The sequence below is a fragment of the Puma concolor genome, chromosome E1 (genome assembly GCF_028749965.1).
Source record: "Puma concolor isolate L17-30 chromosome E1, mPumCon1.1.hap2, whole genome shotgun sequence".
NCBI lineage: Eukaryota > Metazoa > Chordata > Mammalia > Carnivora > Felidae > Puma > Puma concolor.
The window spans coordinates 15,319,194-15,331,974 of NC_141680.1; the positions used below are offsets into that span (position 1 = coordinate 15,319,194).

Below are 12,781 nucleotides of genomic sequence, written 5' to 3' on the forward strand. Positions count from 1 at the left end.
GAAAGGGGAACAGACTTTAATCATAAAAAAATATTTCTAGTATTTTTTCTCCCCGTTTATTGAGAACTAATTGACGTACATCATTGTACATGTTTAAGGTATGCAGCACGATGGTTTGATTTGCGTATATTTTAAAATGATTACCACAGTGAGTTTAGTTAATATCCATGCTCTCCTACAGACACAATGAAAAGCAAAGAAGAAAAATTTCTCCTTGTGATGTATCATACGGCAGTGTTAGCTGTAGTCATTGTGCTGTACGTTATATCCCTACTACTTGTCTTATAACTGGAAGTTGGTACCTTTTGGCCACCTCCCTCTAGTCACCCTCTCCCTACCCCTACCTCTGATAACCACAGATCTGAACTCTTTCTCCATGGGTTTGGTGTTTTAGGGATCACCGTTTTGCACTGCCTGTTGTTCACTGCCTACAAACAGCTGCCTCAGATATTGTATAGTTGTTTATGGTGGGAGGACTAGTCCAGTACCACCTACTTCATCTCATGCTGAGAAACAGAAGGCAGACTGTCCTTACTTGTTAATTACAGAAGTAATCCATGCTCTCTGAAATAATATTAAAATCATATAGAACTGTAGAAAATGAGAATACCAGCCCCTCTTTCCCTTCCAGAAACGATTGCTAATAACGGTGTGGTAACCATTCTTGCGAACATACATACACAGAATATTAACTTTTCTCATACAAATGCATGTTGTGATACATTACTCTTTTTTTGCTTAATATTCATACCTTGTAACTGCTTCTGAATCACGGTGTATAAATCTACATTCTTTTTCAAGTTGCATCATGTTCCATTGTGTAGATACAATTTATACATCTTATTTTATTGAAGTATAATTGACATACAGTGTTCTGTTAGTTTCAGGTGTACATCAAAGTGATTTGATATTTTTATACATTGTGAAATCCCATGATAAGTCTAGTTCATTTGTCACCACACAGTTATTACAATATTATTGACTATATGCCCTACGCTGTACTTTTCATCCCTGTGACTTACTTATTTTATAACTGGAAGTTTGTACCTCTTAATCCCATTTACCTGTTTCGTCCGCCTCCCTCCTCAACCCCTCGCCTCTCTGGTAACCAGCAATTTGTTTTCTGTATCTTTGAGTTGGTTTCTGTTTTGATTGTTCATTTGTTTTGTTTTTTACATTACCCATATAAGTGAAATCATCCACTATTTGTCTTTCTCTGACTCATTTCACTATAGCAGGATTTCATTACTTATGGCTGGATGGTAATCCATTGTATACATACATCACATCTTCTTTATCCATTTCCGTATCAATGGACACTTAGGTTGTTTCCATATCTTAGCTGTTGGAAATAATGCTGCAGTGCACATAGGAGTGCTTATATTTCTTCAGATTGGTGTTTTCATTTTCTTCAGATAAACACCCAGAAGTGAAATTGCTGGATCGTAGGGTAGTTCTATTTTTAATTGTTTGAGGAACCTCCATAGTGGTTTCCATATTGGCTGCACCAGTATACATTCCCACCATCTGTCTTTTAGGTGATAACTGAGTTATGTCCCTTTTTTGTCATCACATACAGTGCTAAAATGAACTTCTTCATACTTAAATCCTTGTATGTTTATAAGACTGTTGTTTTAGAATAGATTCCTACAAGTGAAATTGCTTTGTCAAAAGATATATAAATTTTACTGTTTTTACAAATACTGCCAAAGTGCCCCCAAAATGATCATACCAATTTACACTCCCATTAGCAGTATACAAGTGTCTGTTTTTTCATACTTTTACAAATACTGTGTATTTGTAAAAATTACAGCAATATTTTAATTTCTGCTAATTTTCTGGGTTAAAAAGTGCATCTCACTTTAGCTTGCATTTGTTTACTAGTGGAATAAAGGATCTTTCTGTATATTTACTGTCTGTTTATATTTTTCCATTCTGACTTGCATATTTATGGCCCTGCTCGTTTTTATATTGTTATTTGTGATTGATATGCAGAGTTCTTATACACTGTAGATAGTTATATTTTATTTTATATGTTGCAAATATTATCTCCCGGTTTGTAGCTTGTTTTATAATCTTCTTTATATTTTTTACAGTGTACAGCTTAAAATTTTTATGAAGTCAAATCTATCTTTTCCTGCATGACCTCTGGGTTTTCTTGTCATGCTTTCCTCATCTTTGTATACACCTGTTATTGTTCTTGCTGATCGCTTAACAAGATTTCTCTCAAAAGAAAGGTTTGTAGTTAATAAAATACACTTTGATATACCCAGGCTGCTGTTGGAATTTTGGCTGTAAAGTAGGGACTGCTACTTTTAAGTACTCCAAATATTCCAGAATGGCAACCATTTGGAACAAAGGATTTTGAAGGTCTAATGTTTTCATGGACAATTTTTTGTGATATCATTATTGTCAGTGACAGGAAAAAATGAATCTTTAGCTGTCCAAGAGTAAATCCAAATGTTTCCTAACTCCCAGTAAACTCAGAAACAACCAGATGAAATAATGTAAAACCTCATTTGTAGTGAATGCTTATCTAGCAATAGATATTTTTTTTTCCTTGTGCACATAGACCCCCTAAAGTGAAGAAGAGAAAAATCAGAAACTGTTCTTAATTCTAGAATGCAGTGGAAAACGTGGTTTGCATATGTGCAGCAAAAAGCTTTGGAGGGTTGGAATTGCACAATGAGTGAAGGCTGAGCAATTGCTTAATAAGGCGTCCACATTGGGGGGTGTCCTTTGCTCTTGTGCAATTAGGGAACTCCAGAGCTGCCTGAATAGGGGATTTCCTTTTGTTTCTTACATGCCATTTTAAAAATTCACTTTTTCCCTTCTTTTCAGTGTTCATTCTTTTTTTCTTTAATTGTTGCTTTGAATTCTTATTTGTAGTTTTCTTCTTTTTTCTAAGGAAGAGATGAATTAGCCGTACATCCACATGTCCCTACCTCTGTGACTGATTAGAAATGAACCTGGGCCAGGTTCTACAGACAGTTGCTGATGGTTTAAAGATTTCTGGTTCAGCTTCTTCTCACAGTTGCAATACTCAGCTGGTTCTGAGTGTTTGAAATATGGGTTCCTGATCAGCCAGCATTCGTTTTTCAGTACTGGAATTTTGCACATTTTGTAATGAGTTTTCTGAGGTTTTTGCCTGTTTTGCTTTAATGGCGACCGACACCTCCTGATGGAGCTCAGCTGCAGACTTACTAGAAGGTAAAGCCAAACTTTAAGCTGAAAGCATAGGAGCCAACCAGTAAGAGCTGGAGCCTTACAGTACTTATTTCTCTCTTGGCCAAGGAAACGTCCTTGTTTTCTCCCTCTTCCCTCTAGCTTGCTCAATGATACTCGTGTTAGATAGTACTTACTTAGTAAGCATGCTTCTGATTCTGATTCTGTTCCCCTTACCTTTGTGCTGGGGGTACTACTCTTTTCTCTCAATTTTGCTCTGTTCCAGGGGAACAGGAGAGGTAGTTGGGTCTGAGTGCCAGAAAAGCAGAAGTTAAGTATGTGGATTTCATAGCCGCATGTATGAGTGTTTGTGGGGCAGGGAACTTCTAATGGAAAACATTTGTGTTGCATCGAAAACAGAGCAAGGCCTGGTTAGAGTCTGTCTGCTCTGTCTGTCAGTCTGTTCCCCACCAGCACTAGTCATTGTTCTCCTGGGAGTCTCAGGCGTATTGTGGTTTCTTCTGCTCTTGCTATCCTCTAATCTTGCCAGAGTTTTTGTGTCACGGGTGGCCCCTTTCGCAGTTTGGAGCAAGGCTGCAAGGGTGGTGACTAATGGCTTTGAAGACACTCAAGCCCACATACTGGCTTGGAGACCCTTTCTAGGGTGACCCTCAGGAGAGGGAAGGGTCTCCAGCACAGACGGTGGGACAAATGTGCTTGGACTCACTCAGATGGCGTTTTTAGTCCCTGATTTTAGTTCTAGCAAAGCACAAACCAGAAGAACGGAGACCAGAGGCAAAGGCTTACGTTTGGGCTTGCCATTTCATTTGTAAATGCTCCGTAAGGGATGCACCTGGATGCCCAAGCTTGTCTCTGAAGGGCTGATATCAATCAGGTTGTGTGGCTGGATCTCCTTTGGGAAATAGAGAAGAGAAAGTACTAATTTCCCTGAGGATAGTGTCACTCCAAGATACGAGGGCCCTGTAACTTGAGCTGTTTCTTTTTTCCCCCTCCAGACCCTCTGAAATTCACATTTGTTCATCATTTTAAAAGAAAGAAAAAAAGAAAGAAAACAATAAAAAAAGCAGCAGCTCAGAGTTTTCTGGGTCCCCAAGAAGGCACTTTACCAATGTGGTTTTCACATTTTCAGGTTTTTGGCTGGTGAATAAGATTGAGCAGAAATGCTTCTTCCCCTGATAACAATACATTCAGATGCAGGATCAGGAGCGTGTGGATTAAAACCAGACGGTGGATGATTAATATTTTTGCTTATAGAGGTGGACATGGCAGCTTCCTCCATTTAAATGAAAAAGCTCCTTCTCTGCATTTGTATGTGTGCCTATCCTTACATGCTTGGGCTCTTCGGAGGCGGGAGCTAAGAGTTTCTAGTTCAGTTATAGTTTCCAAGTACCCTTTCCTTCCTCTCACTTGAAGCACCCAAGAAGTAGTACTAAGGATTAAGCTGTGAAGCAGAGGTGTGAAGATAAGCTACTAAGACAAGAGCAGGAATGTGCTCTCTTTTCCAAGCTGACTGCTTTCACGGCTCTCCAGGTACTGATGGAACACACATCTTTAGCCACTCAACCTTGTCGCTCCCTGTGGACCTGTGACCACATTATAAGAGGTATAATTTTCCTTTGAAAATATTGCCCCTTTGGAGGTGCCCATCCCCATCATTTCACTATTAGATAATGATATGAAAGGAAACTTTATTATTACAGGTATACTTTGTATTTTGACCTCACTCAGTGGCAACACAACAGAGATTTCGTGGAGAATACTTTTAATTAGAGCTTGACAGGTGTTTATTATTTTTAAAAAATGTTTCAGGATTTAGTTTTTTGTTAGGTTCTGTGCACCTTAACCTGTTCAGACCAAGAGGCCTCCAGTTAGCCTAGATCTCTGCTTTCTCCCACAACCTTTAAACTTGAGTCTACTTTGCCCTCTGTAGAAACAGAGATCTCTGCCCAAATGAAACAGGAAATGAAAGGGGAGGAGGAAAACCAGGCCGGGACTTGGTATCTTTTTATCTGCGTTAAAGAAGATTGCATTGTCCCAGCAACAATGAAAAGTGTTGGGGACAAAGAGTATATAAAGTTCTTTTTATGCCAACAGAAATCTGGGTCTGTGTTAATGTCGCCTCTAATTTCAGGGTGAAAATGGGCTCTGTGTCCAGCCCTGTCACACTTTAACTGCATGCGTTCCCAGTTGTCCCTGATCACAGAGTGCGGCGATGTGTCCCTAGTTCATTCCCATCCCCAGAGACCCAAATATGTTTGTTTACACACATTAAAATCCACTCTTTGTGGGGCGCCTGGGTGGCTCGATTAGTTAAGAATCTGACTTCGGGGGCGCCTGGGTGGCGCAGTCGGTTGAGCGTCCGACTTCAGCCAGGTCACGATCTCGCGGTCCGTGAGTTCGAGCCCCGCGTCAGGCTCTGGGCTGATGGCTCAGAGCCTGGAGCCTGTTTCCGATTCTGTGTCTCCCTCTCTCTCTGCCCCTCCCCCGTTCATGCTCTGTCTCTCTCTGTCCCAAAAATAAATAAATGTTGAAAAAAAAAAAAAATTAAAAAAAAAAAAAAAAAAAAAGAATCTGACTTCGGCTCAGGTCAGGTCATGATCTCACAGTTCGTGAGCTCGAGCCCTGCGTCGGGCTCTGTGCTGACAGCTCAGAGCCTGGAGCTTGTTTTGGATTCTGTGTCTCCCTCTCTTTCTGCCCCAACCCTCCCCGCCTTCAAAAACAAATAAACATTAAAAACATTTTTTTTTTTAATTTTTTTTTTCAACGTTTTATTTTTATTTTTGGGACAGAGAGAGACAGAGCATGAACGGGCGAGGGGCAGAGAGAGAGGGAGACACAGAATCGGAAACAGGCTCCAGGCTCTGAGCCATCAGCCCAGAGCCCGACGTGGGGCTCGAACTCACGGACCGCGAGATCGTGACCTGGCTGAAGTCGGACGCTTTAACCGACTGCGCCACCCAGGCGCCCCTAAAAACATTTTTTTTTAATCGATTCTTTGTTACACAGTTTCTGACATACAGTCATGTAACTGTCACCACAATTAAGATACAGAGCATTTCTGTCATCCACAAAAACCCCCTCATGCAACCAACCCCTTCACCCCTAGTCACCTCTGATCTTTTTTTCTGTCATAGGGATGACTTTGCCTTTTCCAGAATGTCATATACATTAAACCGGAGAGTAGTTAGCTTTCGAGGCTTCATTCACTTAGCATAATGCATATGAGATTCATCCATGCTGTTGCCTAGATCAGTAATCCGTTCCTTTTTTGTTTCAGAGTAGTATTCCATTATATGAATAGACCACAATTTGCTTATCCATTCACCAGTTGATGAACATTTGGGTTGTTTGCAGTTTAGGCGATTATGAATGAACTACTACAAACATTCATGTATAGGTTTTTATGGGAACTTAAGTTTTCATTGCACTTGGGTAAATAGCTAGGAATGAATGTGTGCGTCAGTTGGTAAGTGTATGTTTAATTTTGTTACAAACTGCCAAACTTTTCCAAGGTGGCTGTACCATTTCACATTCCCACCAGGCGTGTATGAGAATTCCAGTTCGTCCACAGCCTTGCCAGCACTTGATTCCACATTTTATGTGTGTGTGTATGTGTTTAAGTCATTCTACTAGATATCTCATTGTGGTTTTAATTTGCATCTCTCTGATGGCTAATGATGTTGAGCATCTCTTCGTGTGTTTATTTGCCCTCTGTATATCTTTGGTAAAGTATCTTCAGATCTTTTGCCTATTTTTAAATTGTATTGTTTGTTTTCTGACTGAGTTTTGAGAGGTCTTTATATAATCTGGATGCAAGTCCTTCATCTGCTATATATGTGTCATAAATATTCTCTTGGTCTAGCTTGTCTTTTCACTTAGAGACTAGGTTTTGACTGATTAAATGCTGAGAGCTAGAGGTTTCAGGCTCTCTTGGTAGAGGAAAGTAAGGAAATCGAGACCTTAGTCAGCAGAAAGATGTGAGGACCACCCCTTTTGAAGCTGTTTATTTAAAATAAAAGAAGGGGGAGACGGGTGGGCCAAGATGGAATTGTGCAGACAGATGTCTGAAGCTTTTTAAAATCCCTTCTCTCTCTCCTGTCCCTACCTACGATGTGGATTTGGGGCTCTTGCCTTCAACTGGGTTCTTCAGTTTCTGCCATCACTCCAAATCCAGCTCTGCACACTCCAGTGGAACGCCCAAGAGGGCAGACCAGCTGCCTCCCCAGAATGTATTCCAGACTGAAGGCGGTTTTGATAAGTAATCATTCCCAAGCCCTAAAGTGATAGCCTCCGAGGAGTCACCCACTTTGAAGAGCTTCTTTCATCTCCAGCTGGACTCTTTTCCAAACAAGCATCGGCAGAGCCTAGTCAGGGCTCTGCCACACAGGGTTCTGCCATGAGAAGCAAATTGGCAGCAACAGGCAGCCCCCTGAGGCAGTGGAATTCAGTTCTTAGAACATGCATTAAATGTGGACGAGATATTTATTTATCATGGGACTCTTTCATGTTGCATGGAATTCTTTCCACAAGGCAGCCCACTTAGGTACAGGGGAGGAGATATGTCATGCCCCATTGGACAAAAGACAAGAAAAGGTAGTATTTGTAATCTCGTCCCTTTTGGAAAAAGTATATCTATATTTTTATACTGCAGAGAGGGAGTAGAAAAGAAAGCCTCTATACAGGACCTTACTTGGCGGCAGCTTCTTGTTCTGTAGGGTTCAGGAAGACTTTGAGGAAATGCAGGTTGTTTGGAAAGATCCAGTTATAGCTGCTTTGTATATTGTGATGGGTGGAGGGATGAAGTGAAGTGTGAAGGCCCCTCCCACCCTCCATCTTGCCTCAGACTACGTCCTGGAGCCCCAGGGCAGAGAAGCCACTTTCATTCCTATTTCTTGGGATTGTTGACAGCCACGTAGTGATAAGAGAACAACCAGCAGGATGAGCAACACACCCAGCACGTTGGCGAAAAAGGCGAGCTGCACTTCTGTGATCATCCTGATCGGCTGGGCTTGCTCCCGGACTCTTGCCACTTTTTAATTGCTGACACTTTTTTTTTTTTTAATTTTTATTTTTAAGTAATCTCTACACCCACCGTGGGGCTCGAACCCACAACCCCGAGATCAAGAGTCGCCTGTTCCACTGACTGAACCAGTCAGGTGGCCCCTAATTGCTGACACTCTTAAAGTCTTTATTTTTCTTAAAGAGCATTTGCCACTGACTAGACGCTAGCAGAGTTTCTTTCCTTTCTGCACATGACATGGGTCACACTGCATGTGATGGTCAGAGAAAGCCTGCTTTAGCTCTAGAGGTCTGTCCAGTTCTCCAGGATAATGTAGTCTGGTCAAGGCTTTGTGGCTTTTGACCCCAAGAGGAGTGATGTATAGAGAGAGAAGAATTTCTGACCCGTTACTAATCTCAGTTATTTATTCAAATACATTTATTCAAATGTCTTTTTGTAAACAAAACATCTTTTAATCAGGCTTACAACTGTTTCTGCTCACGTAGGTACAAATTTCTCACTTTACTAAGGACAAATAAATTCAATTAAAGATAAAATTGTACTGTAGAATAACAGTTCAGGCTTTAAAAACAAAGGGAGGGGTTAAAAACAAGTTCTGCAATAAATCTGCAAGTGTGGAATCTAAGGGAAATGATCCCATCTGGAAAACTCTACCAGTGGTGCCGCGGCTGGTTTGTGGAGCAGTGCGGATCGCAGAGTGAAAAAAGACCCTGCAGTCTTGAAAGATGACAGGCTTCTTAATTGATGTCCATTTCAGCTGGTGCTGTGCCAGCTTATGTTGGCCCCAGTCCAGCGTTCCTGTAATTTGGGAGCCAGGTGTGAAGCATTTTTGTTCCATCTTGTTCCCCAGCATCTACAGAAGCCTCACGCATCTCACTTGAGGCAGCAGCACTCTGTAGGAAACAGATGTACAGGTAGAGATGGAAGGAAGTGTCACAGCTGGGTTATGGATATTAAAAAAAAAAAAAAAAATCCTCCTCCACACTCCAGTGAGATCTGGGCTTGCAAGTTAGGGGAAAGAGTATTTCACCACCTCAGTATGAGGTGTAACTACCAAGTATAGCCTGATTACGCCAATACTCATTTTTGATTTTTTAAAAACATGTCTTACTACCTTAGAGTTAAATTTCGTATAGGCAGAGATCTGTAGTGATTTGCCTTCTCACTCTAGGAACAGCGTATAAAGAATATCTCGAGATGGCCATCAGAGTTGGGTCTGATCACTTCCATAGCATCTAGGAGTCAAGAGAACAAAACCTTCTGAACGACTAGCTACTCCTGACTAGGTGGGGACACAGCTGTGTTCTTTTGGGGGATCTTGATGAACACAATAAAAAGTTCTAACATCATCTGTCTGATGCATTGATACTAGGCCCTCGATGCTCAAGAGTATGGAAGGGTTGTCCCCCACCCCCCAAGAACTCATCTCAGAATTCAGTCTATGTCCTTTCTAGCCCTTGGGTTAAACTTAACATAAAAGAACAGGCATTTCTGCCTTTCAGAATTACCAACATGAGCAGGACCCTCCCTGTGAGAATGTTAAAGTCCTGTGGACATGGAACTTAAATATTGGAATTAGTGTTTTGCCACTGGCTTACATTTTGATATAAGGTAAGTTTTAGCCTTTGAGAACTAAGAGTCAGCTCTGTTTCCTGGAGGGCCCAACTCATAAGCAGATGACTGAAGAGAGGCTTTGTCGTTCCTTCCTTTAACTCGGAATTTCACACAGACAAGAGTCGAAGATCGTTTTTGGCCTTGAGAATCAGACCATGAAGTCAAAGAGTAACTACAAGCCTGCATAGGTTGCTTTTTTGCTCCAAATATGCCAGGGTCATAGGGCAGTTGTTGGTTCACTGATAGCTTTAGTCTGTTCTTCCTTACGTTGTCAATGCCAGGAGCTGGAAAATGGCTATACCAGACATTTCAAGAGGGTGAGGAACTAGGAAGGAAGGTTTTCCTTTAATCAAAGTTTTATTTAAAGCAAGCTCATTTTGGGGCACTTGGGTGGTTCAGTTCATTGAATGTTCAACTCTTGATTTCGGCTCAGGTCACGATCCCAGGGTCATGGGATCAAGCCTCATGTCGGGGCTCAGTGTGGAGCCTGCTTAAGATTCTCTCTCTCTCGGGGCACCTGGGTGGCTCAGTCGGTTAAGTGGCCGACTTTGGCTCAGGTCTTGATCTCACAGTTTGTGAGTTCAAGCCCCGCGTCAGGCTCTGTGCTGATAGCTCAGAGCCTGGAGCCTACTTCAGATTCTGTGTCTCCCCCTCTCTCTGCCCCTCCTCTGTGTCTCTCTGTCTCTCAATAATAAATAAACGTTTAAAAAAAAAAAAAAGATTCTCTCTCTCTCTCTCTCTCTCTCTCTCTCTGTACCTGGGTGGCTCAATGGCTTAAGCATCCGACTTTGGCCTCAGGTCATGATCTCGCAGTGTGTGAGTTTGAGCCTCGTGTCGGGCTCTGTGCTGACAGCTCAGAGCCTGAAGCCTGCTTCAGATTTCTATGTCTCCCTCTCTCCCAGCCCCTCCCCTGCTCATGCTCTGTTTCTCTCTCTCTCTCCCTCTCCCTCTCTCCCCTGCTCGTCTCTCTCTCTCTCCCTCTCCCCTGCTCATATAAACGTGCTGTCTCTCTCTCAAAAAAAAAAAAAGACAGTTATTCCATTTTTAAAATTGTAATTGTTAAAATATACATAATACACAATTTACCATTTTTAAGTGTACAGTTCTGTGGCATTAAATATATTCATGTTGTTTTGCAACCACCACCACCATCCATCTCCAGGATTTTTTCATTTTCCCCAGCTGAAACTATACCCATTAAACACCAACTCCCCATTTCCTCCCTCTCCCAGCCTCTGGCAACCATCATTTTATTTCTGCTCTGAATTTGACTACAAACCTCATATAAGTGAAATCATTCAATATTTGTCTTTTCGTGACTGGCTTATTTTACTTAGCATAACATCTTTAAGGTTCATCCTGTTGTGGTACATGTCAAAATTTCTGCCTTTTTTAAGGCTGAGTAATATTCCCTTGTGTATATACACTATATTTTGTATCTGTTCCATGGGATGGACGTTTGGGTTGCTTCTACCTTTTGGCAATTGTGAATAATGTTGCTGTGAACATGGCCAGCATACAAATAACCTGTTCCAGCCCTTGCTTTCACATCTTTCGGATGTGTACACAGAAGTGGAATAGCCAGATCATATGGTGCTTCTGTGTTGAGTTGGAGGACTTGCCATAACTGCTTTCCACGGGTCTGCACCATTTAAATTCCTACCAGCAGTACACAAGGATTCCAGTTTTTCCACATCTTCACCAACACTTTATTTTCTGGTTTTTTGATAATAGCCATCCTAATGGGTGTGAAGTGATATCCCTGTGTGGCTTTGACGTGCGTTTCCTTAATGACTAATAATGTTGAATGTCTTTATTATGTGCTTACTTAATTGTATACATTTAAAAAATACAGTTTCTACTTTCTCACTTGATTGCCTGTGGGATACCTTAGCATTAGTTTTTTCCCTCTGAGCCAAAGGAAGGCAAAGTAGAATAAAAGAAAGTGTCAAATGTGAGCTCTGATCCTGACTGCTATAGGCTGATTGTGTGGTCTTGGACAATTTATATAACCTCTCTGGGCTTTTGTCTTTTTGAATAAAACTAGGAAACCTTTAACTACCTTACCGATCTCAAAGAGGATAAAAAGGGATGATAAGGTCTGTGAAAGTATTTTGTAAAGATTTTATAAAAGTGGGGAAATGTGTATTCAGATAGTTTGCCCATTTTAAAAATTGCATTGTCTTTTATTGTTGAGTTGTAGGAGTTCTTTTTATATTCTGGATAAAGTCCATTATCAGACATATGATTTGCAAATATTTTTTCCCTTTCAATGGGCTGATTGTCTTTTCACTTTGTTGAAAATTTTTAAATTTTTAAATTTTGATGAGATCTATTTTATTTAGTTTTTCTTATGTTGCACTTTGGTGTTACAAAGACTTTTTCTTTAATGTTTATTTTTGAGAGAGAGAGAGAGAGAGAGAGTGAGAGCACATGCATGTGCAGGTAGGGGTGGGGCAGAGAGCGAGGGAGAGAGAATCACAAGCAAGGCTCTGTGCTATCAGCACAGAGTCTGACATGGGGCATGGCCTGAGCTGAAATCAAGAGTCATGTGTTCAACCGACTGAGCCACCCAGGCTTTAATACTGACACGTCTTAGCAAATGTGAAATTCCCCTTAAGTTTTCTCTTCTTTGGGCTAAACATTCACCAGAGAAATCAAATAGATCCTTTTTTTTTTATTATTATTATTTATTTAAGTAATCTCTATACCCAATATGGGGCTCAAACTCATGACCCTGAGATCAAGAGTTGTACACTCTTCCGACTGAGCCAGGTGCCCCAAAATCAAATAGATTCTTGACCAACACTATCCCATAGAACTGTGATAATAGAACTGATCTGTTTCCACAGTATCCTATCCTATATGGTAACCACTAGACACTTGTGACTCTTGAGTACTTGAAATGTGACTAGTGCAGCTGACAAACAGAGATTTGAATTAAATTGAAATATCCACATG

At 41.0% G+C, this 12,781-nt stretch overlaps 2 protein-coding genes across 4 annotated transcripts in view; one reads left to right on the forward strand and one right to left on the reverse strand.

Moving 5' to 3' along the window:
* Positions 1-12,781, forward strand: part of SMG6 (SMG6 nonsense mediated mRNA decay factor) — a 230,829-nt gene that overhangs the window by 135,690 nt on the left and 82,358 nt on the right. The window lies entirely within an intron of this gene.
* Positions 7,888-8,180, reverse strand: LOC112852539 (dolichyl-diphosphooligosaccharide--protein glycosyltransferase subunit 4). Its single transcript, XM_025916049.2, is given in 2 exon segments — positions 7,888-8,107; positions 8,109-8,180. Coding segments are annotated over 2 exon segments (108 nt in total). The 3' UTR covers positions 7,888-8,071.